At 38.4% G+C, this 23,373-nt stretch overlaps 1 protein-coding gene and 1 long non-coding RNA gene across 9 annotated transcripts in view; one reads left to right on the top strand and one right to left on the bottom strand.

Annotated features, from left to right (window-relative positions):
- The window catches only part of LOC309485128, a 300,702-nt gene that overhangs the window by 57,035 nt on the left and 220,294 nt on the right, over positions 1-23,373 (bottom strand). The window lies entirely within an intron of this gene.
- Positions 1-23,373, top strand: part of usp54b (ubiquitin specific peptidase 54b) — a 103,841-nt gene that overhangs the window by 52,610 nt on the left and 27,858 nt on the right. For 7 of the 8 annotated variants that reach the window (XM_082151740.1, XM_082151739.1, XM_082151741.1 and 4 more), the window contains 4 exons: positions 5,408-5,500; positions 15,501-15,635; positions 21,398-21,511; positions 21,600-21,682. In XM_082151740.1, the coding sequence (XP_082007866.1) occupies positions 5,408-5,500; positions 15,501-15,635; positions 21,398-21,511; positions 21,600-21,682 (425 nt within the window). Of the gene's footprint in view, positions 1-4,131; positions 4,688-5,407; positions 5,501-15,500; positions 15,636-21,397; positions 21,512-21,599; positions 21,683-23,373 lie in introns of those variants that run through there. The other variant, XM_082151742.1, reaches the window with a different exon arrangement.

Raw genomic sequence — 23,373 nt, 5'->3', positions numbered from 1 at the left:
AGAAAGATAGATAGAAAGCAAGCAAGAAAGATTAGTTAGAAAGAAAGATAGATTAGTTAGAAAGAAAGAAAGATAGATTAGTTAGTTAGAAAGAAAGATTAGTTAGAAAGAATGAATGAATGAAAGAAAGATTAGTTAGAAAAGAAAGAAAGATAGATAAGTTAGAAAGAAAGAAAAAATAAGGAAAGATTAGTTAGAAAGAAAGAAAGATTAGTTAGAAAGAAAGATTAGAAAGAAAGAAAGAAAGAAAGCTTAGTTAGAAAGAAAAAAATTGTTAGAAAGAAAGAAAGATTAGTTAGAAAGAAAGAAAGATTAGTTAGAAAGAAAGATTAGAAAGAAAGAAAGATTAGTTAGAAAGAAAGATTAGTTAGAAAGAAAGAAACAAAGATTAGTTAGAAAGAAAGAAAGATTATAGACATTCTGCAATGAAAGTCAATGGGATTTTCCAGAGTTTTAGTCGTCATTTTTAGGAAAAACGTAAGTCGGATCAGTTAGAAAAGATATAGCACATTAAGTCAGAACAGTCTGAAGGTCTGAGCCGAGTTTGGAGTATGTAGAGTTAAAGCTCTAGGAGGAGTTAGAGTCAGAAAATTAGGGTCAGAATAATAATAATAAGTTTAAATACAATATCAGTAAGTTGGCTTTCTCAAGCCAACTTAATAACTTGCTTAAAGAACTACTGCTAAAAATAGAACAAATACTTTATTTTACAGTCCTGTTCCCCATGTACATACTATGTAATTATTATAGTAATTGCAATAATTGGGTAATAACTAGGTACTAACCCTGAACCAACCCCTAAACCTAACCTTAACCCATGTTGTTACCTTAAATTACCACTACTTTCTTAGGTAACTACACTGTAAGTACACGTGTGCACGTACTGTAAAATAAACTGCAACCCTTGGACCCAAAGACTTGAGAGACTTCACTTAAGTTGCATTTATACATGACATTAACATGCAATCACCGTGATCCGATCAAGCAGATCGGATCATCAGCCAATCAGGACACTGCAAGTTTACATTTGTTTACATCATATGGCCTCTGTATCTGGATAACTGATTAAATTTCTGTTTCCAGCACAATATTTTCATTGTGTCTGTAATAGGCATTAACCACTGACGCATTCGAAAGGCAGAAACTTCAAATGGTCTAGTAGCGTAAAACAACTTTTGCTTTATCCTCTATCAATGGCAGTGCTTGCACATGAATTTTGTGATTCAATGTACAATCGATCACAAATATAGTACCAGTACTTAATCCACCAACATTAATCTTGAATGATGAAAAAACAAAAATGTTGTCTCATTATTCCAACACATTTTATGATTGAAAGGAGAACTCGCAAATATTTATTTAGGCTACTGTATGTGTAATATGCAGAAAACGCAAAGATCTGACAACCTTTTTATTAAAGAAATACAAAAAGCTAAAACAAACAACACATCACATTAAAGAGCATTCATTAGAATTAAATAAGGGAGGCTATACAACACATACTGTAAAACCTTAATAGGCTACGTAAAGATGGTGCAAATTAACAATGCTCGCAATGCTTTCATTCACTTTCCTTTCTGATACGATCTCCAGTCTTAGTTCAAATTAATTGAAGTTGTTTAAATGAAGGAATATTTCCAGTTTATTATGCAAAAATAAGTGGGTAGATCATGTTAAACGAGTCATATCCGGGATTAAGTGCAAAGATTATAGCGTGCAATTAATATATTGTTGACAGAAATGGGAAATTTAAATTTATTTAATTAAATAAATATATATTTATTTATTTTTATAAGAAAAATAATAATTCATTACATTTATATAGCGCTTTTCTCTGCACTCAAAGCGCTTTACATAGAAGGGGGTCTCTCCTCAACCACCACTAATGTGCAGCATCCAGCTGGATGATGCGACGGCAGCCATATTGCGCCAGAACTTTTATTGTATATAGTAACAAAGTAACTTATGAACTAACACAGCACCATGTCAAATTTTGCATTTTATTTTAGAGAGAGAGTGAGAGAGTTCAAATGAGGAAAAAGCAAGGTCAGGCGGGTCGGAGCACATGAGCGCAGAGCGCTTTGAGGATGTGCTGCTGCTCAGAGAAAACCAGGCCAGGCTTAAGAGCTGCAGAGACTAGCAGCAAATCTGCCCTGAGACTGAACTGACAATCATCTAGTGCTGCCACGGGGCTTTCGGGAACAGAGAAGAGAGCTGAGACTCTAGAGCTTTGCTTTGTGTATGCATGTTTAAATATGTTTGTGTGTGTGTGTGTGTGTGTGAGAGAGAGAGACCCTGTGTGTGTGTTAGCATTTGAGAGGACATGAGAAAGCCATTTGATGTGTTAAGGATAGGGGTGTAATGTTTTATGTAGTAACAGGATAGCATAGTCTATCTACATCCTGACTCTAGGTAAAGACCTAAAGGACCATTTCATAATACTTAAAGACATAAAGTGGGGGCTTGAAAAAAACTGGGAGTGTTAGAAGGAGAGGGAGATATAGAGGAAAAAAGCATTATATAATCCCATTCCACATATTTAGCCCAATCAAAGGGGCTTTAGTGTTCTTTGTTCCTCGGACCTAATGCAGATGCTTTGTATGTTAGTTATGAAACACATCTATTTATTTTCCACCAGTCTCAGGGGAGTCCTTTACTTAGCGATTTGTTTGTGATTATTTCCCTGTTTGTTTGTCTCTGCCTTTTTTCAGAGGAGAGTAGCTTTGGTTAAGAGCTGCGCACACAGGTTAATGCGATGGCTTTCTGAAGTACAGAGGGCAGCAAATGTGTCACCACATGAGGAATCACAGCAGGTTGCTATAGATTTCTGTCGTCACACACCCTGCGTCCAAATATGTGTCCTTCCCTGCTAGAGAATATGCAAAAAGGAGGATGTCAAGTAGAACTTTAGAATGCTCAGTATTCATGATATAGTAGGTGAACAATGCATCTGTGAACTGGCTTTAAATCAGCGTAAAAAAATGATGCAGCATAAACCAGTCTTGCCCCAGCGCGTGCCCTCAGACACGCTCAGTGCTATGTGATAGGCCTAAGGAAAAAACATTCATATTCCCTGGATCAGATAGGCAATGCAGATCAAACATGCCAACATCTGTCACTGTACATAAAAAAGGTGATAAATCAGTTATTGTGAAAGCTACTGGAAATGAGAACTACAGTTTTTTTTTGTTTTTGTTATGCTGTTAAGTGTTTAGTTTTAAATGTGATTGTTGGTACATTTTGCCAGTATTTGCCATACTTTGAATATAAAAATGAATTAAAATATGAAAAACTTTCAAATAAAATCATTTTCTTTATAAAATGTAAGATTTGGTCCTCAAAAAGTCTTTTACATCTTGAAAAAATGTGTCATGTAATCAGGGTCGTCTTATATTCAGAACAATACGGTAAATATTAATTATTTCTAAATAATTAAAATTAAAAATTAAAAAAAAAATTATTATGCTTTAAACCGCAGCCAACAACACCAGCACATGTTGTTCCGCATTACTATTTACTAGTAAGTTTTACTAAAGTTTTATTTTGCTTGGCTTACTTGGATATTCAACAATTGCTATTTCATTCTATGTTTGACCCTATATCTAGGACTAAATGTGCTTTGACGATGACCAAATATGCTTGAAGATTTACTACACGGTGCCTTAGTTAATTATTATCAATAAGGTATGGACAGGCTATTGTACGCTCACAAGCCCTACCGAAAATAATAAAGCACAGCTTCCCAAGCTGAGCATGGCATTCTTGCATTGTTAGCAGATAAAACTGATTTCCACACAGAGTGAGATTTTGCTGCTTTTTTGCATTGTTGTCCTTTTTTGTTGCTTTCCTGAAGAACAATGCTGATCTGTTATGTGTGTGGTCTGTTTGTGTATAAGCCCAGTTTTGGGTGATGATGATATTATGGGTTTGTGTTCGGGCCCAGTTGGCAGTGCTGGATACATTAGGAATGGATAAAGCTTTGATCAATGGTGTGTGTGTGTGTTCGGGTCCAGATGGTTGCTTGCGGGTAAAGGTGCAGTTTCGCTGTTTGTTCCACTTTAGTTTTGCAGGTTCTCTACACCTCGCTCTATATGATGAGTGAGAGTCGTGCCCGGGGCAGGTGAACTCCAAACAACTCTGATCCGCAGCGTGTACCGCATGTCTCAGTTATTCATAGCTTCATATCTCTGCAGCAATCTCCCCCTCTGCGTTCCACACGCATTCTTATTCTTACGCACTTCACCATATCTCTCTCTCTCTCTCTCTCTCTCTCTCTCTCTCTCTCTCTCGCTCTATCTTTCCCCCCTCCCCTTCCTTCGTTCCCTCTCCATCTCTCTTCCTCATGTGCTATCGCACCTCTCTCTCCCAGACAGTTTGTGTTCCCACATCTCTATTTCTCACTGTCTTCCGCTCCATCCTTTCTCCTCCCTGTCTTCTCATTCTGCCGGGATCCGGGTCTGAACCTCTGCCGGAGCCGGGACGGCTACTGGAAGTGCTGGATTCCTGGTCTGCCGAGAGGATTAAGTGGAGTGGACAGCTGGCAGATGATCAGAGTGAGAGCAGCAGCTAAGACTGGCTCATATTTATTGACAGGATTGGAGAATTGTGCAGATATTGGCCGATCACCGTGGGACGGGGCCAGGAAGCCTCTGGGCTGTTTTTTGTAATGTGAAAACCTGCCCCGAGGGTGAGTGAGAGAGTCGTTTTTTTATGTTGAATTACTTTCTGCTATCCCAGTGTCCTGTGCAGAGGCAACTAAGAAAGTAAGCTATTTGTTGGTATGTTGATTTCACCAAAAAAGTAAAGACTGTGGCTATGTGGCACTTTCAATGTTGTTTCACTTGCATGGATATCCTGAAAAGCCTGACTAATGGAGTTTGTGATGGGATGGAACCTGCTTGTTTGGCCTGAACAATGGAAGCAGACGAAGTGTGTTTGAACATTTTTGCAATGTCGTTTGGTGATGTTTGCGTGGTGCTATGAAAATGTGAAATTGCATTTATGATATTGGAAATATAGGGGGTTTGCTAGGTCTACTGGTTGGTGGTCATCCATGTTGGTTTTGTGCTGGTCTAGCAGGTGAACCATAAGCGTGCCCAAAACATACAATATATTACTCAATATATAATATATGACAACCAAAAATACTGGTCAACCAGCATGGTCTTTCTGGTGAAGTTGGATAGCCAAGAAAGTCTTACTGGTAGCTAGTTAAAAAAACTGTATTCCAATGTGGAAGAATCATCTAAAACACAACATACTGGTCTTTTCATGTGGAATGGTGGTGGTTTGAATGTGGGTCGTTTATGAGATGTTTTTGTTGATAGGCACTTCAGTGTCAACTTGACAGTTCGAATTTAATGCACTTTCTCTAGTTGACTTAACCCTTCTGTTCTCTTGACCACAGGTCCTTTGGCATCTTGACATCTTCCGCAGAAGCTTCCGTCAACTGAACACCCACAAGTGCATGGAGGACTCGTGCATCTTCTGCGCTCTGAAGGTGAGTGTTACCAGGTCCTTCCAAAAAGCGCCTTGTTGTGCATAGCAAATTAAAATGAACTTCCTGTTAGTATTGCCTTCTCAGAAAAGTAGCTTGAGGCTACAGGAGTCTCCTAGAGTGCCCAAGCTGCTCTTCTAATGATCCAGCAAGGTAAGGGTAGAGGCTGCTCGGACTAATTGACTTCCTTGCTGACCTTACTGTAGCACAGGAATAGAATGGAAATGAGATTCTCAACATCAAGAGCACTGTCGCTCTTTTCGAGGAAGTCTTTTTAATTTCCTGCCTGGCGGCTGATAGAGATGGGAGGTGGAGGAGGAGAGGGAGATATACAGTATGCTAGGAAAAGCAACTTGGGTCTCTTTTTAAATAACAAGCAAAGGCCTCTCACTCAAACAATATCCTGTTTTCTAGTCGCCTTCAGGCTAAAAGTAGCTGTGCTATTTAAAGGTGTCACATACCAGAAAGAAGTCACAAAACTGACATATTTCTTTAAAAGGCTCCTTGTTTTGTGTTAAAAGAAATCTTTGCCGTCAGATTTGTACTTGGCCATTTGTTTCCAAAAATACCAACATTTCTTGTTGGCTGTGTTTACGCCTGAGAGAAAAGGAGAAGTACAAATAGCCTGATGGATCGAGAGGTCTTTTTCTTTCTTTACTTTGTGTCTGGTCTAATCTTGTTCTGGTGCTGGGTAATTTTCCACTTTATTTCATGTCCAGGGATCTTGCTCTCTCTGTGCTGAACACTTGGTTCCTCTACAGATGTAAGCATGGGTTCTGCTCCATTGTTTCCACGGCTACCTGTTACCTTGGCTACTCTGTTCTCTGATAGCTTAGTGTCACGCCCACATGATGTCATAAAGACAGTCTGTGCCTTTTGGTCTTGGTTGCCTTGGAGTTGGTTGTCTTTAGTTGTGAGATTCGACATAAGTGATTTGTTGGCTATGTTGAATTGTCCAGTATAGGGTGTTGCAGAAGTCAAACTGAGATTATGTCATAGTGCTGCCTCAATGATGATAGAGATACTATGGTCCTGAGTCTTTAATGTTTATGTATTTGGTTCTGGTTGGATGGATCAATAGATAGATGGATAGTAGTAACTGGCTGATTATATAATATCCTTATTACATGGCTAAATAAAATAATAAATTGCCATAAAATATTGTTTTGTCGAATTATTTTTATGCAAGGAGAATGAGTGATGTGCATGGGGTAAAACTTGCAAAACTGTTGGATTTGGACTTGCAGTGGTGTATAGTGTTTTATAGTTTTGTAATCATTATTCAAACGTATTCCAGACGGCTTGAAAGATGGATAGATGAAAAGACAGATGGATGCAGGGCCTAAAGCTAACTTTTTTGCCACACCTGCCAATGACCGGTGACTTAAGAAAAATGATCGGGCATAAAAATAGCCAATTTCGATACCACAGCTAAAGCTCTTCATTGTATAAATTAAATAGATTAATCCTTATTGAAGTTACAAAAGTTATTCAGTTAAGAGCAGTGAGTGATCTTTTTCTGTCCTTTGTTGTTTAACATTAAAAACGCAGACAGCAGCACTTTAAGACTATGCACGAATCCAATGAACTGATATACATGTGTTTTCTTTCTAAGCTGTTTAGTTTACTTTACTTAGACATAACTGACTATGTTTTCTAGGATACTCACGGCCGTTGTATGCATTAAAGGTGAACTAAGTAACTTTTTTTACCTTAACTGAACAGCTTCGGAGTCATTGGAATGGTTATATTACTTATTTCGGGTTGAATGGTGGTCGTTTCGCACCCCCCTGGTGCCCGTGAGCGGAAAATACGCACTTGCAACTTTGAGCCGGCGGGCCGCCGGCCGCTGCGTCAGGAAGTCTCACGTGATATCAGGTCTCGCGATGTAAACAATTGCTTTACGGCCAAAAGAAATCTGCTAAAATGCTGTCATTATTGCGCTTCCTCACGCTGTCCGAACCCGAATGAAGAAGACGTTTTAAAGAACGTCCCATCTGCTTTGATGTCGTTGATCTATAGCCTCTGGTGTCTGAGAATCAACAACGAGTTTTTACGACAGTGTTGTCAAATATCTATTCCGAAGCTGTGGGGGGATCTCTAGAGAGAAACCTGCGAGCAAAAAGCGAGAATACAGCGAAGAAGTCCCGAAGCTACTGAGTGCTGCTTTAAGACCGTTGCAGTGTCCGAAGATATTTTGCATGTGTGACTGTGGCTTAATTGCATTCCCTTCTTCTTGTGCTTGAATATTTAAATTGGCATGCATGTGGTGATGCAGCATACATGCATATGTATTTGCATACATACATAGGCTACATAGTACATACATGCATAGATACATACATGCAGCTCTGGCCTTTGCATACATACATACATATTACATACATGCATAGATACATACATGCAAACATACAGATAGACAGATAGACAGATAGATAGATAGATAGATAGATAGATAGATAGATAGATAGATAGATAGATAGATAGATAGATAGATAGATAGATAGATAGATAGATAGATAGATAGATAGATAGATAGATAGATAGATAGAAAGAATTGTGTGTGGTTGTGCTTTTTTCTCTGGGCTGCTTTGTTGATATGAAACACAAATGAGCCCGTGTGAAATCCATCACAGTGATTGAAATGTGCTCTCTCTCTCCCTCTCTCTCTAAATGAAGTGTGTGAAGTGCTGAGGCATCAGAAATCACTCTGCTGTGGTGACACAAAGCCGTATCATGAGAACGCGTTCACATATTTGCTAGGATTTATGACCGTTTACCAGGATCTGTTCTTCCTGTCCTTCTCCTGCTCTTTCATTCTTTCTTCGTCACTCACACTCTTGCTGTTTCTCTCTTGCTCCTCTTTTCTCGCTGTATTAAACCTGTTGCTAAATTTAGCTCCATTTCTATTCACAGTTAAAGCATTCGGGGACTAAAAGCAATTGATTTTGTCCAGGTGATGTGTTCAGAACAAAATTGTAGACTTAGAAAGATACTTAATTTGAATCGCGTCCAAGCAAACAAGCTTTAATCCTCCGTTATGTTTTTAATGGGAAAAGGAATGACTGTGGTTCTCAAAATAATTGGTCTTGCTGTACCTGAAATGACATGTCATTGAGTTGACTGCATCATTTTTCAACAGTGTTAAGGCAGCATTCGTTTTTTTTCTTAATAACATGACGGCGTGCTTCTGTTAAGGTCCTGTGCTAAAAGTTTGCTCTGTGGTGAAGCTCAATGCCTGACTCTGAGGCGGATTACAGTCCCTCAGGTCTCACCCCGAGCTATTTTCCTGCCAAACCCTCTGTGGACTGGTGGCATGTGATCTCAAGTGGCTCTGGCTGTCCCATGCCATGGCCTTGAATGGCATGCGCTATGTCACCACCAATTTTTAATGGAGGAACGTTAGTTTCGGCCGATTGGTTATGAGAGTTCCTCACGCGTGCCGCCCGCCAGCCGCCTGCTTGCCAGCCATGTTATTGAAATTTAATGATCTTACGCTACTAATGAGTGCTGAAATATGCCCTCACCACACCGCTCCTTTCTACAAACCGCAAAATTCTACAAATGTGTTTATTTGAAGCATACTGACTGTGGGGAATATCATGTTCATTTACTGAGATGTAAATGAGCTGAGGGGTATGGAGATGAAAAATCTCATATTGATTGTTTGCACAAGAATGCAACATTTGGCCAATATTATTTACTGATTTGCTCCTTTGATTTCATTGCATTTTCAACTTATCAACTACTTTACGTTTATTTATTTCTAGTAGTTTGTCTTTTTATGAGAGGGTGGCATTGCACAAGTTTGGGGTTAGTAAGATTTTTTTTATTGTTTCTGAAAAAAATCCTCTCTCCAAGTCTGCTTTTATTTGATGTAAATACACTGTTGTTTTATTTGAAGATATTTTAAAATGAAGTTTATACCTGTGATGGCAAAGTAGATTTTTCAGGCAGCCATTACTCCAGTCTTCAGAGTCACATTTTTTGCTCAAGAAACATTTATTATTATCAATGTTGAAAACATTATTAAGCTTAATATTTTTTTCTGTATTCTTTGATAAATAGAAAGTTCAAGAATGAATTTTCTTTTAGCTAAATTCACTTGCTATTCAATTACTTTATTTATGCAGATTTAGGGGAGACTCTGAATTCAGACAGATAATCTCACTGTTGTCATTAATATTAAATGTCATTGAATGCAGCATACTTGTGCTAAATAAATGAACCTGAACAGTCTGACCGCATTTTTAAGTCTATAATGTTTGTCACCAGAGAGGCTGCATGTCACAGAGGCTGAATTGTGACATTGGGTGGCAAGGGCCCACATTACTGCCACTTCACGAGGTGTGATAGTGCCTTGAGGTTGGTGACCTCTACTGACCATCAGCCCCGCTGAGGAACTGCAGTGCTGGAGGCAGGAAACACGCATACACAAACTAAATAAATGCAAAGTCACAGTCACTCACACAAGCCGCCACCTTTATTACGTTGATGTTTCCTATTATAGAAGTTCCTCTGACACCTCTATGTTTGTGCCATTTTATTTAGTGCGAATCAGCGATTGAGTTAAACCCAATTACAAACTCATAATCAGCATGAGATTCAATCCCTCTGCAATTTGAAAACTGAGCCCAGGGAGTGTTTAATATTAATATATTTACGTGCGTCACAAGATTGCTGTTCCTGTCAGGGTGTGTGTGCATGTCTATATTTTCTCATCGCCTTTGTGAGTTTTGAGCAGTGCAGATGATATGTTTCTAGTGTCTTTGAGTGGAGGTTAATGTCTTATTTCACAGGCTACGCCTGAGGGCTCGCAGCTGACAACGCAATCTCTGGTGGTTTGTGTGTGTGAATGTATACAGTATGTATGCATATGACTGGACTTGCATGGTTTGAGTAGAGCCTGTCCAGTTGGGTTCCATGTCCTTGTTAGAGATGAGAAGGACTTTACATCACACACACACTGACAGACTTTACATTACTGCTATTACACACATGGACGACTCAACCCTCAAATGGGATTTCCAGTTCTACACACTCTATAATGTAATATAAAGACTCAAGGCAGCTTGTGGTTGAAACTTGAGAAGTTTATATGAATGTCCTTTTTGGGAAGGTCACAACTGGTTCAGACTGGTTTATATGTGTCAATATTTGTTGGCTAGCTCTTTGAACAGAATAAAAACCAGCGAAGCTGGTTGACTGGTGTAATTTGGCTTGTTAAGTTAGCCTGGGAGTTAACTAGTCTCTTGATTTGTGTACATTTTCCAGGTTAGTTTTATCATGTCTTTAAAAGATACTCAAGAGTTTTGTTTGAGGCAAGTAGCAAGTTAAAGGATTAGTTACTTAATTACTCTTGAATTAAAATTTGCTGATAATTTACTCACCCCCATGTCCACGACTTCACACCTTACGTAATCACGTTGGAAAGGTCACACGTGACGCAGGCGGAAGTACCGACCCGATGTTTACAAAGTGAACGTGCAAAGACTAAGTCAAATGCCCTTTACAAAAAAAAAAAAAAACGATTTTGAAGTTGGAGGAGAAAATGAGACGAGAGTTTTTCGCACTTCCGCCTACGTGACTAGCACATCGCAGAGCTAGTGCAAGACGAATATTTTTTTAAACTTTTTTTTATTTTTTTTAATGACTGGTCATTTCCCTAGATAAGACCCTTATTCCTTGCCTGGGATCGTGTAGAGCCCTTTGAAACTGCACTGAAACTGCAATTTGGACAGTATCTTCAACCCATTGGTTCCATTGAAGTCCACTACATGGAGAAAAATCCTGGAATGTTTTCCTTAAAAACCTTAATTTCTTTTCGACTGAAGAAAGAAAGACAAGACTTGGAAATTTTAATTCTGGAGTGAACTAATCCTTTTACTAGATATCCATGAGCAGAACTAAATATTCCACAATGTTTGAATTATTTCTGTAAAACAATCAGTTTATCCCTGCTGAGATGGCTTATTTTAAAGAAGTTTTGAGCCCTCTTCAGCTGGCCAGACTGGGAGACAATCTAGACAAGCTGAAGACCTGAATGGCCAGGACTATAAAGGCCCAGACAAATCAAACTGATATCAAAGAACCAGCGGTGTCAAAAGCTGACTGTTGCCTCACATTGCATGTTTCTAGGCCAAAAAGTTGTGCTGGAACATCCCAAAAACTACAGCCAATGGCCAGCTAGCACGAATGTTCTGAACCATCTTGAAAGGAAGTAACTCTTCATGCCTGCAAGTGGCAGTAGTCTGTATTTGTCATTTTAAAAGGGAAATCAGAAGAAAAAAGACTATGGTTTTACAAACTGTATTATACTTGCTTACCATTTTGTCATTTTATCACTTCCATTTTTCCAAGAACAGCAAATCAGAGTGATTTCTTGCCTCGATGGGCTTTGCTGCCAATTCAACATGCTCAATTGTTTGAAAAGCCGCGGATGTGGGTCCAACTAGTGCGTTAAACAATGACCCGACAGTCGACTTGGTGTTTCACGGCACGCTTTTTTCAGTGGAAATATTACTTTTGCTTTGACAGAAATTCTGATTATAAAGTCTATGCACATTCCCACTCATTTATTCAATGTTTTCAGTACAGCCGGTCACAGACGAACACTGACACTTCAGATAAAACATAACGAATTGTGATAGGTTGAGTTTATGTCAGTCTGTAGGATTGAAAATAATCCAAGATAGGCCTATTTGAAAATGAACAAAGACATTGGCTTTACTGTTTTCAACCCCCTCTTTCTTACCCCAATGACCATTCGGAGTTCCTAAAGGCACAGATTGTGATCAAGGCCTGTAGGCCAAGATGTATGTACTTCGGGGGTCTATAAATTGGCACACCTTTAGTACGGTGGGGGAAGTTTTAATTATCTGATTGGTCAGTTTGAACATCTCGCATTTGGGTTTTAGCACATGGTCAGGGAAAGGATAAAAGAAGATTGTAACTGTTACTCTGTCTCATTTATTCTCTGGCTCCCATTCTTGGGGCACTTTTTCTTTGGCTCCTCATTTCTTTCTCTCTTACTCTCTACACTCTCTCTACCTCTCTTTCTATCTGTCAGGTAACATTATACATATATGCTGGGTACAATTAATGGTATAAGTTTGTATCATCTCATACATCTATTTTGTAACTATTTTAAGTGTAACCATAACCATATTGTCATTAAACCTTTTCAGTTACAAATAATGTGCTAACTAGTTTTGATTTGGTATTGATTTTGATTTTGAAGTGTTACCTATTGCAATACAATATCGTCACTCTCTATAGCAACGCTCTCCCACGTATTAAGCTATTGTAACTGCGCTTATTTCTGTCGTTGTAATTAGCAGTGGGTGGTAATAGACAAGAAATGTACAGTTTTCTACCATCTTGCTAACAACGTTTCTTTAGTCGTTCAGCGGTCTTGCAGCCTGAACCCCTGCAGGAAATCCACCCTTACAAGTCAGAAAGACTTTGCTTGTTCAACAGTTGTTTTTTCTTCTTCTTTTGTTTTCTTCTACATCAGATCTTAGCTCAGAGTTTGTCGCAACTTGCAAGCATGTAAGGGCGTGTGCTGCTATCCCACTCTTGCTGAGGAGAGCAGAACAGAACTGCAGTTTGGTTGGGCACTGATTGCCAGAGTGATATATTTGCTGCGTACACACACCAGACTTCCATTTGGCCCTTATCTGTCCTGAGTGTTTCATCAGCTCCGAGAGAGAGAGCGAGAGAGAGAGAGAGAGATGGGAAAGGAAGAGGACATTAAAATATGTCCATAGGCGAAAATCACTTCAGGCTCTTAGCTGGGCTGAGCAGTGTGTGATTAGAGCTGCATGGGGAAATGATGCAGTGGCTGAATTTTCCTCTCATCGAGTTTCCTCAGTGGGGTACATAACCCTCTACGTCTGTCCCTCCCACACTTTCTCTCATTTTCTTCCACCCTCCCTCCATTCTCTTTCTTTCTCTCCTTGGCGCAGTGCAGTCATCACACTGCATTACCTGTTCCAGAGCCACCGGCCTGTCCCGCTCAGGGAGAACCCCCCATCCCACCTTCAAATAGGGGGCTGCCTTGGGCACTGCGCCCACTGCATATATGAGGGTTTTAAAACTGCAGTATGTGTGTGTCACTGCAGCCGCAGCGAATATTTGCCTTTGCAATGTGAGTTTTGCCCGAGTCCATTTGTTCAGCTTATCAGGATGTCCTCTGGTGAGAGAGCATTGTGTTGCAGTCATTGTTCATTGAGTTCAATAACAGTGCCAATGCTGATGGACAGGAGAATAGATTCCACCGCAGGCATTTAGGACTCTGCATTTGTTTGAGCGTTCACTGTTAATGAGCTCAGTATCTTAGTTAGATGTTTTCCAACCGGTGCTACAGGGATGAGCTTGTCCAATCGAATAAGTAGTGTGAGACTCCACAAAATGTTATGTTTTGAAGAAGTTGGCATAAATCTGTTTGAATGTATGGCTGTGTTTCAAAACGCATTGAGCTGTCTGTACATACAGCATTTAAGCATGTTCAAAATGTCTACAGTGTTTTAAAACCTTGTGAGCTCACCCTACCTTGATCACATTTTTGGGCCCATTTGAAAACTCACTCTGTTTCAGAACTAATGAGCTTATACTTGTGCTAATGTTAAAAAGTTTGGGATCGGGAAGATTTGATTTTATTATTTGAATTTTTTGGAAAGAAGTTAATACTTTTATTCAGCAAGGATCCATTAAACTGATCAAAAGTGACAATTAAGACATTTATAATGTTTTAAAATATTTTTATTTCGAATAAATGCTGTTCTCTTGGACTTTCTATTCATCAAAGAATACTCAAAAAGTATCATGGTTTCCACAAAACTATTAAGCAGCACAACTGTTTTTAACATTGATAATAATAAGAAATGTCTTGAGCACCATATTAAAATGATTATTGAAGGATCATACGACACTGAAAATGACTGCTGGAAATGTAGCTTTGCCATCACATGAATAAATTACATTTTATATTTTAAATTGTATTAATTCTTTACAGTATTACTGTATTTTTGATAAAAAAGAAAGCAGCCATGGTGAGACTTCTTTCAAAACATCTTACTAAAACATTGAAATCTTACTAAACTTAAGTAGTGTTGTATTTTTGGACGTAATTGGATATTTCATACATTAACTGTTTTAATGAGCTGCCTACCTAGACAACATTTTTCAACATTGGAAATGTTCCAATATTAGCTGCTTAAAAGTCTAGTGAACTGCCTACTTATACACGTTTGAACATTTGCTGTGTTTCAAAACATACTGAGCTTCCCATTCAGACAGAATTTGTAGGGCACACTAGAACATTTTCTTGGCTTTATTGGACATTCAAATCTGTTAAAACACAAGCTGTTAAAAAATTTAAGCACGCTTCCTACTTATTATTTGTGGGCATCATAGACACATTTTGACATACAAGTGCACGGCTGCCTAAACATTTTTAAATGGACTGTTTGTATTTTTCCTTTTTATTCTACTAACGTAAGCAATTTTGAATGACTATATTGTAATTTTAATGGGCTAAATAAGTAAATAGTATTGCATTAACTTGCTTAAATAGCATTTTTGGGCATGTTTGAGCATTTGTTGTGCTCCAGAACATATTTAGCTGCCCATTAAGACAGCATTTTTGACATTGTCAGGGACATGTTGGCATGTTTGCTGTCCTTCAAAACCTGCTGATTTACATAGCTAGACTGCATTGTTGACCATCATATACAAACATACTTTCTAAGGACTAAGTAGGCAAGTCACTAGGTTTTGAAACAGCCTGTGTGTGTGTTTGTTTATTGATTAGTCTGTGATTGGTTGTATTGCAGTGTAATGTTTTTTACAGTACAGTATGTCAGCCCTCCTCTCTTGATGTGTATTTTCTCTCCACAGTGAGCGGGCAGGCTGCCGAAAGCTGTTGTGTGCGGTAGCGTTTCTTAGTTGCATCAGTTTCTCTTTCTTACTTTTGAGGTGCTGTTTCCCTTTGTGGTTTCAGAGCATCTTCGCCCAGTTCCAGTTCAGCAGTGAAAAGGTGCTCCCATCGGACGCTCTGCGCAGCGCTCTGGCCAAAACCTTCCAAGACGAGCAGCGCTTCCAGCTGGGCATCATGGACGACGCGGCTGAGTGTTTTGTAAGACTTGTTTGTATCCCCATCTCACCGTTTTTTTTTCACGCTTTCTCCTAATAAGTTACTTTCCTCTTTTTGCTGACACAGTGATCAGCTATACCCGTCTTACCTCCTCTGTTCTCATCTCTTTGTCTCTCTCTCTCAGGCATTTCCTCTTCTCACCTCTCCTCAACCCTACTTTCATCTCTCCTCGCGTCACCTCTCTCAGTTCTGTCTATTTCTGTTCCTCTCTTGGATTTTGTCAACCTTGATCTTAGATTCCAGAGATGTTAGGTGCTGAATTTCAAGCACTGCTGCTTGTGCACATCCTTGTGTGGTTTGAAGAGTGGTAGAAATGGAAACATGGAGTCTGAGCAGCGTAGGGACTTCGGAGAAAGGCAGACAGCTGAAGTTTGACAACTTTAATATTCATATATTACTGAAAAAGATGTGTTTTGACGATGTGCATGGCAGGACATGTTGTATTTTTGATAAGTGAATTTGAATCTAAATGTCTGGCTGAAAGGATTCTCTTAGAATGCAATGAGACTTTAAATAAAACCATCTGAGGTTGATCTATATTTAACTGTGAAGTAAGAGATGGTTATATTTCTTTCTATTGTTGGGAGATAGCTTTGGTCTTACATGATTTTGCGACATGATCTTATTTACTTTTATGCATTTGGCAGACGCTTTTATCCAAAGCGACTTACATTGCGTTATCCTATACATTTATACATAGGTATGTGCAATCCCCTGGGATCGAACCCACAACCTTGCGTTGTTAACGCAATGCTCTTACCACTGAGCTACAGGAAAGCCATATTATGTCAATTCTTTCTGTGAACTTTGGTTAGCTATGTTCCAAGATCTAATGAACTGCACTGTTTTTTGACATCTCGACATGAAGGATGTTTTGTCAGCAATGTATGTACAGTGGCAACAAAAAGTACTTGCAGACTTATATTTGAACATATTGCACCAGATAAAAATATAAAATCAAGTGACAAATAGACCTTTTATTCCAGAATTAACTTTGCAATTCTGAGACTTTTTTCAATGACTTTTAACCACTTGGAGATTTTAATGAATGTGTTGTGTAAAGCCAATCTCCCCAAGCAGAGTAGCCAAAGTTTTAGTTCATCACATGAACTATGATATTTTTCTAGTATCATTTGACAACCAAACCCTATTGTCATCATTTGGAACATTATATCTGTTTTAAAACGGGAAATACTTAAAAATAATGTTTGTGCTTTATTTATTTAAAATAAATGGCACTTATAATGCACCAAAAATTCATACATTTTTAATTGTCAAAATGTTTTTTGGCGGGCCACTGTATCTTTCTTGGATGAGGTAATCCTAGAATGCGTTGTGACAAGCTCAGTAAAAATGGTCCAATTAATATAATTTATTCAGCACTTAAGAGTAATTTGATCTAATTAAAAGCGACTATTTCATGCAGTATGTGTGCTTTATGTATTTTATTTGCTCTTTGAACATGAAGATGTTAGCTTAGCCACATGCTAGCCCCAGACTAACTTGAAATATATTGTGAGTGGTAATGGAAGGGCCTCACTTGCGTTTCATTTGACAAACATTAGTGGAGTCACTACAAATGAATCAGTTTCGAGTCATTCTCTTTAAAGCATCTATTTCAGTATCTTGGCTTCCTTAGTTTTCTTGCATTCAAAAACAGTTAGACAGTTTACAATTCCATAATACCATAGAAAAGGTTCATATGGAACACATTGTATGTAAGGTTGGCCTATGTAGACTTTTGCAACTGAGCTGTTTTTTAAGTAGACATTTAGATTTATGGCTGTGAACGTCATGGGCTTTACAGGCATATGACAGCAGGAGTTGGCAGGCATATGAATGGGCCCTGCTGTTGCTTTAGATGAGCTCGGATGGGATCATTAAGGATGTGGAAGCTTTCTATAAGGTCTTCCTGTACTCCCCAACCCACTCCTCTAATCCCCAGACCTGATTATTTGGCCGCACCTGATTAAGGACCATAGATTGTGTTTATCTTACATTTATGTCCTTAAAGGACACACCGCATGAGCATCAATACAGATAATTGCTTTTAAGCAAATAAGCAATTGAACGATCATTCACGGGCGAGTGGCTGAGCTGTCCAATCAAGATAGCTCACCGAGAGGCCCTGTGATTGGCTCCATCTTAAATACCCATTTATATTCAGCCAGTACTGTCTATGTCAGGTTTTTTTTCTCCATAGATATGTGAATGCAGCTGTGCTTACTCATAAGGTCACAAAAGACAGCATCATCAAAGTGTTATTTAGCTCAATTAGCACCTCGTCTGCAGTTCGGTAACAAAGGTCTGTTTCTGTTGCGGGCTCGTTATTTTTAGCCGAGGATCTGTTGAATGGAACTGCCATGATTTCTCCCATTTGTTTGACTGGCGCATTTGCGAGGCAGATGTAGGCACGGGGCCAAAGCGCTCGTTGTGCCATCCGTCTCCACTTTTAGACGCCAACCCCTCTCCTCACGTGCACCAGACGACAGGCTGTACATTAGCGAAATGCCAACTCTTCATTTCTGCCTCGCTCCTCTGCACATCTGCACCCCTGCATAAATAGCTGCGTTATTATCTGAGCCGGAAATGAAACGCTCCATACACTAATGATTTGTTGTGTGATACTCAATGAGAAGTGTCTAGCGGCGGGCATGAGATGTGACATTTTTCAGAGTGAAAAATTAGTTTGAATGCAATGTGTGAAGAGTCTTTATTTCTGAGCTCGGTGAACTCAGAGTTATTAGTGTTGAGATGTAGCTACTGTAACTATTTTTTTTAAATGTGAGACAGTAGCTTGATTGTTTCAAAACCATGTAGATTTCTGCAAGAGTATGACATAATGCTACTTTGCTGATTTTTATATGATAAAGTGCAGAAAGCTTTGTAGCCGAGTGAAATTGAGAAGTTGTCCCAATTATTCTTGTCTTAATGAACAATATATACACTCACCTAAAGGATTATTAGGAACACCATACTAATACTGTGTTTGACCCCCTTTCACCTTCAGAACTGCCTTAATTCTACGTGGCATTGATTCAACAAGGTGCTGAAAGCATTCTTTAGAAATGTTGGTCCATATTGATAGGATAGCATCTTGCAGTTGATGGAGATTTGTGGGATGCACATCCAGGGCACGAAGCTCCCGTTCCACCACATCCCAAAGATGCTCTATTGGGTTGAGATCTGGTGACTGGGGGCCATTTTAGTACAGTGAACTCATTGTCATGTTCAAGAAACCAATTTGAAATGATTCGAGCTTTGTGACATGGTGCATTATCCTGCTGGAAGTAGCCATCAGAGGATGGGTACATGGTGGTCATAAAGGGATGGACATGGTCAGAAACAATGCTCAGGTAGGCCGTGGCATTTAAACGATGCCCAGTTGGCACTAAGGGACCTAAAGTGTGCCAAGAAAACATCCCCCACACCATTACACCACCACCATCAGCCTGCACAGTGGTAACAAGGCATGATGGATCCATGTTCTCATTCTGTTTACGCCAAATTCTGACTCTACTATCTGAATGTCTCAACAGAAATCGAGACTCATCAGACCAGGCAACATTTTTCCAGTCTTCAACTGTCCAATTTTGGTGAGCCCGTGCAAATTGTAGCCTCTTTTTCCTATTTGTAGTGGAGATGAGTGGTACCCGGTGGGGTCTTCTGCTGTTGTAGCCCATCCGCCTCAAGGTTGTGCGTGTTGTGGCTTCACAAATGCTTTGCTGCATACCTCGGTTGTAACGAGTGGTTATTTCAGTCAAAGTTGCTCTTCTATCAGCTTGAATCAGTCGGCCCATTTTCCTCTGACCTTTAGCATCAACAAGGCATTTTCGCCCACAGGACTGCCGCATACTGGATGTTTTTCCCTTTTCACACCATTCTTTGTAAACCCTAGAAATGGTTGTGCGTGAAAATCCCAGTAACTGAGCAGATTGTGAAATACTCAGACCGGTCCGTCTGGCACCAACAACCATGCCACGCTCAAAATTGCTTAAATCACCTTTCTTTCCCATTCTGACATTCAGTTTGGAGTTCAGGAGATTGTCTTGACCAGGACCACACCCCTAAATGCATTGAAGCAACTGCCATGTGATTGGTTGATTAGATAATTGCATTAATGAGAAATTGAACAGGTGTTCCTAATAATCCTTTAGGTGAGTGTATTTCAAACATTTATTTTATTAAATGTTTTACCAGCTTGTGCTTTATTTTTTTATTTTTTTCACAATAAATTTCACTTGGTTTTGATATTTTGCTATGTATTGCAAATTGCAAAGAAATTCATATTTTTAAGAGTGACTGCAGTGTCTGAAAACCTTTTGGAACCACTGTATACTTTGAGAAATACAAGAATACATTGCAAAATTTCCATCCAAGATGACGATGTGAGATTAATAAATACAATTTTATTCAATAGCAGTGTTGTTATTGTTATCTAAAACTGAAATATAAAAAAAAATCATAAATAAAATAAAATAAAGCATAAATAAATAATAATTACACTTATATCTTAATTGGAAATGTTGCCTTGTCTACTAGCTGAAATAAGTTTTAAGTTGAAGTACTGAAATGGCTAAAACTAACTGAAATAAAAAATAAAGCTAAATAGAAATATTTAAAAAACGAATAAAAAATAACAAAAGCACACAATAAAATTAATTACTAAAACGTAAAATTTAAATGAAAACTGAAAATAATAAAATAAAAGCTAATTCAAAATGTTAATAAAAATCATATAATAGTAAACAAATAACACAGTAGTTTTAAAGTAGTTATATAAAAAATTACATATATATATATATATATATATATATATATATATATATGTGTGTATTTTATTATGTATAATTCTTATATATGTATTGTATATAAGAGTAAAGTTCTCAAAACCACATGCTACCACTCAAAATATTTAGTTAAATGCTGCTATTAGAATGTTATGTTGATAGTTACATAAACTAGGGAGTTTTTAAGTCATATTAGTTATATTTAGTGTTCATATTTTTGTACATTTAATTTTTTCACCTTATTTCTCTTAGATCTGATTGCAAAAAAAAAAAAAGTATGTTGTAGTTATGTATAAAACAAAGTGTTGCCTTAAATAGATTCAATGAATCTTCTTTTCCTTAGTAACTAATTGTAACTAAATACTTTTTCAGATTAGCAGCTTGAATATAGGTGAAGTGTTTTGAGGAAAATGGAGTAGCATGTAGCTTCTCCAGCACTGGTGGTTATACGGGTCTTGCAGGCGTGGTCCGTGCTGTTAGTGAGATGAAAGGAAGGGAACGAGAGATTTGATGTATGGTCTTATTCACCTCTCTCACTTTCTCTCCCACTCCCTCGTTTACCCTGTATTCTTTTGTCCTTTGTCAGGAACTTGCAGTGTGATCGATTGATTTTAAATTTGTTCAGCCAGGGAATCAGAAGGACTCTTATGAAAAATAGATGTGTTGTTCTCACTTGATCAGATTAACGTGAAGTGAGTGCTGACAGAGAAAAATGAATATAAGAGCCGGACCACACAACTCACTGTCTCTGGTACACACACACAAACACCCGTTCAGAGATGCCTCACTGTTTAAAAGCTGTAAGAATAGGCGACATTATACTGCACTGGCACTAAACATCTTGTTCCAGAATTGTTTATCAAAGCAGGATCAAAGAAACGAGACAGCCACACACACACACACACACACACACACACACAGTTACTAGAAATGATCAGTGTTTGTTTTCTCTAGGAGAATCTCCTGATGCGGATCCACTTCCACATCTCGGATGAGACCAAGGAGGACATCTGCACGGCCAAGCACTGCATCCCACATCAGAAGTTTGCCATGACACTTTTCGAACAGGTTGGTGAGGGACATTATGTGTTTCTTTATTGTCCGTTTTATGTGGTTCCTAACATTTGTTCTATGTATGTGTTTTTGTCTCTTCCAGTGTGTTTGTAATAATTGTGGAGCCACGTCGGATCCTCTCCCTTTCATTCAGATGGTGCACTACATCTCCACCACCTCTCTCTGGTAAGGGGAAGACCATGGTGTCATTGTTTTTTTGCTCCTAGAAAGTATTTAGCTCTGTTCTAAAACCTAAAGTGAGGCGTCTCACTGCCTATTCTCTACATAGACAGCTGCTTTCTAAGTCAGCATCCTAAAAACCTTATTGGTGACTGATTTGTAATGCTTTACATAGGCAGCAACTCCACTAAAATTGAGACTCATTTTCAATGTTAGCATGTTGTTAAGCTGATGATACAATACAAAACAATTTTTTTAACGAGTTTAATAGTTTAATTCAGCAAAGATGCGTTAAATTGATCAAAAGTGACTGAAGATATTTATAAAATTTCTGTTCGTTTGAACATTCTATTCATCAAAAATCCTGAAAAAAAATATGTATACATCACCATTTGCCGAAGAATATTAAGCAGCACAAAAATGCTTATAATAAGAAATCTTTCTTTGGCTCTAAATCAGCGTATTATAATGATTTATGAAGGATCATGGAGTAATGACTGCTGAAAATTCAGTTTTGCTATCATGGGAACGAATTACATTTTAACATTTTTAAATAGAAAATGGTTATTTTAAATTGTAATAATATTTCTCAATCTTGTTTTACTATACTTGTGATCAAATAAATGCAGCCTTGTATTAATTTTAAAGAGCTTGTCATAATGAATTTTAGGATTGTTATCTTTGTGAAGGATGTTTAAATTGGGTAAATTAAATTAAGTAAAACAAATTGCACACCGTTTGCGTTCAAAGCGTAGCTATGATTCCTTAAAATGCTGTCTACGTAGGCAGCTCACTATGTTTTGAAACGAAACCATTGATTAGCCATTTAGACTTGAACACTTTAAAGAACCGGAAGTTGCGACCATCTCTAGCTCGCAGCAGACTTATGCTTGGAGGGGAGTGGTTAAGGATGCTCTACCTTGGCCGTCAAACTGATGTCAACAGAGGAGAAACACCATTTCAGAGAGGAAGTACATTTTCTGATTTTGACCAAAGATTATAACGAATTTTTTTTTCTTCTGTGGATTAACTTGCACAGATTAATCATGACTTATATACTTAATGTGCTCTAACAAACTAAATAGGGTCAATGTTGATTTCATGCAGACTGGAGCGACATGAGGTTTAGATGAAACGGAAGTTGCAATAGACCTTTCTTCTCTATTGTGAAGTATATCCGAGTGAAACGGCTTTTCGAACAAAAAATGTAGGGCAGGCCTTGATTTTGTCCATTGGAAATTGATTGGATCATAGGATTGTTGTGATGTGATATTGCTGTGATCTCATGTGAGTGGGAACTTGTCCCGTCCTCACGCCATCAAACATGTCATCAGAGAAGAGAAGAGATGTCGTTACAAGGGAAGTTATTTTGACTAAAAATGATGAGGGCACATAAATAAAAAAATAATAATGATGTGCACTGATACAAATAATTTACAATAAATACTGCAATATTCCATAAAAAAACGAAAACAATCCTGTGGCGTCTTACTCAAGATCCCAATGCTAATAGCACCCCTGTCAATCCGATCTTGAACCTGAAAAAATATCTGTGGCCATATTACCACCAACTGTCTTGCACTTTACTGTGTTTTGGTTCAGTTTGTCTTGTGCTGCACAAATGATGGATACTCTTGCGGTTGAGGGTGATCTATTGAGACTTAGAGGGGTGTGTATACGCCGTTTAGTGCTGGAAA

Source organism: Leuciscus leuciscus (genome assembly GCF_965113295.1).
Source record: "Leuciscus leuciscus genome assembly, chromosome: 21".
Lineage (NCBI taxonomy): Eukaryota > Metazoa > Chordata > Actinopteri > Cypriniformes > Leuciscidae > Leuciscus > Leuciscus leuciscus.
This window is presented reverse-complemented; position numbering and strand designations above follow the sequence as displayed.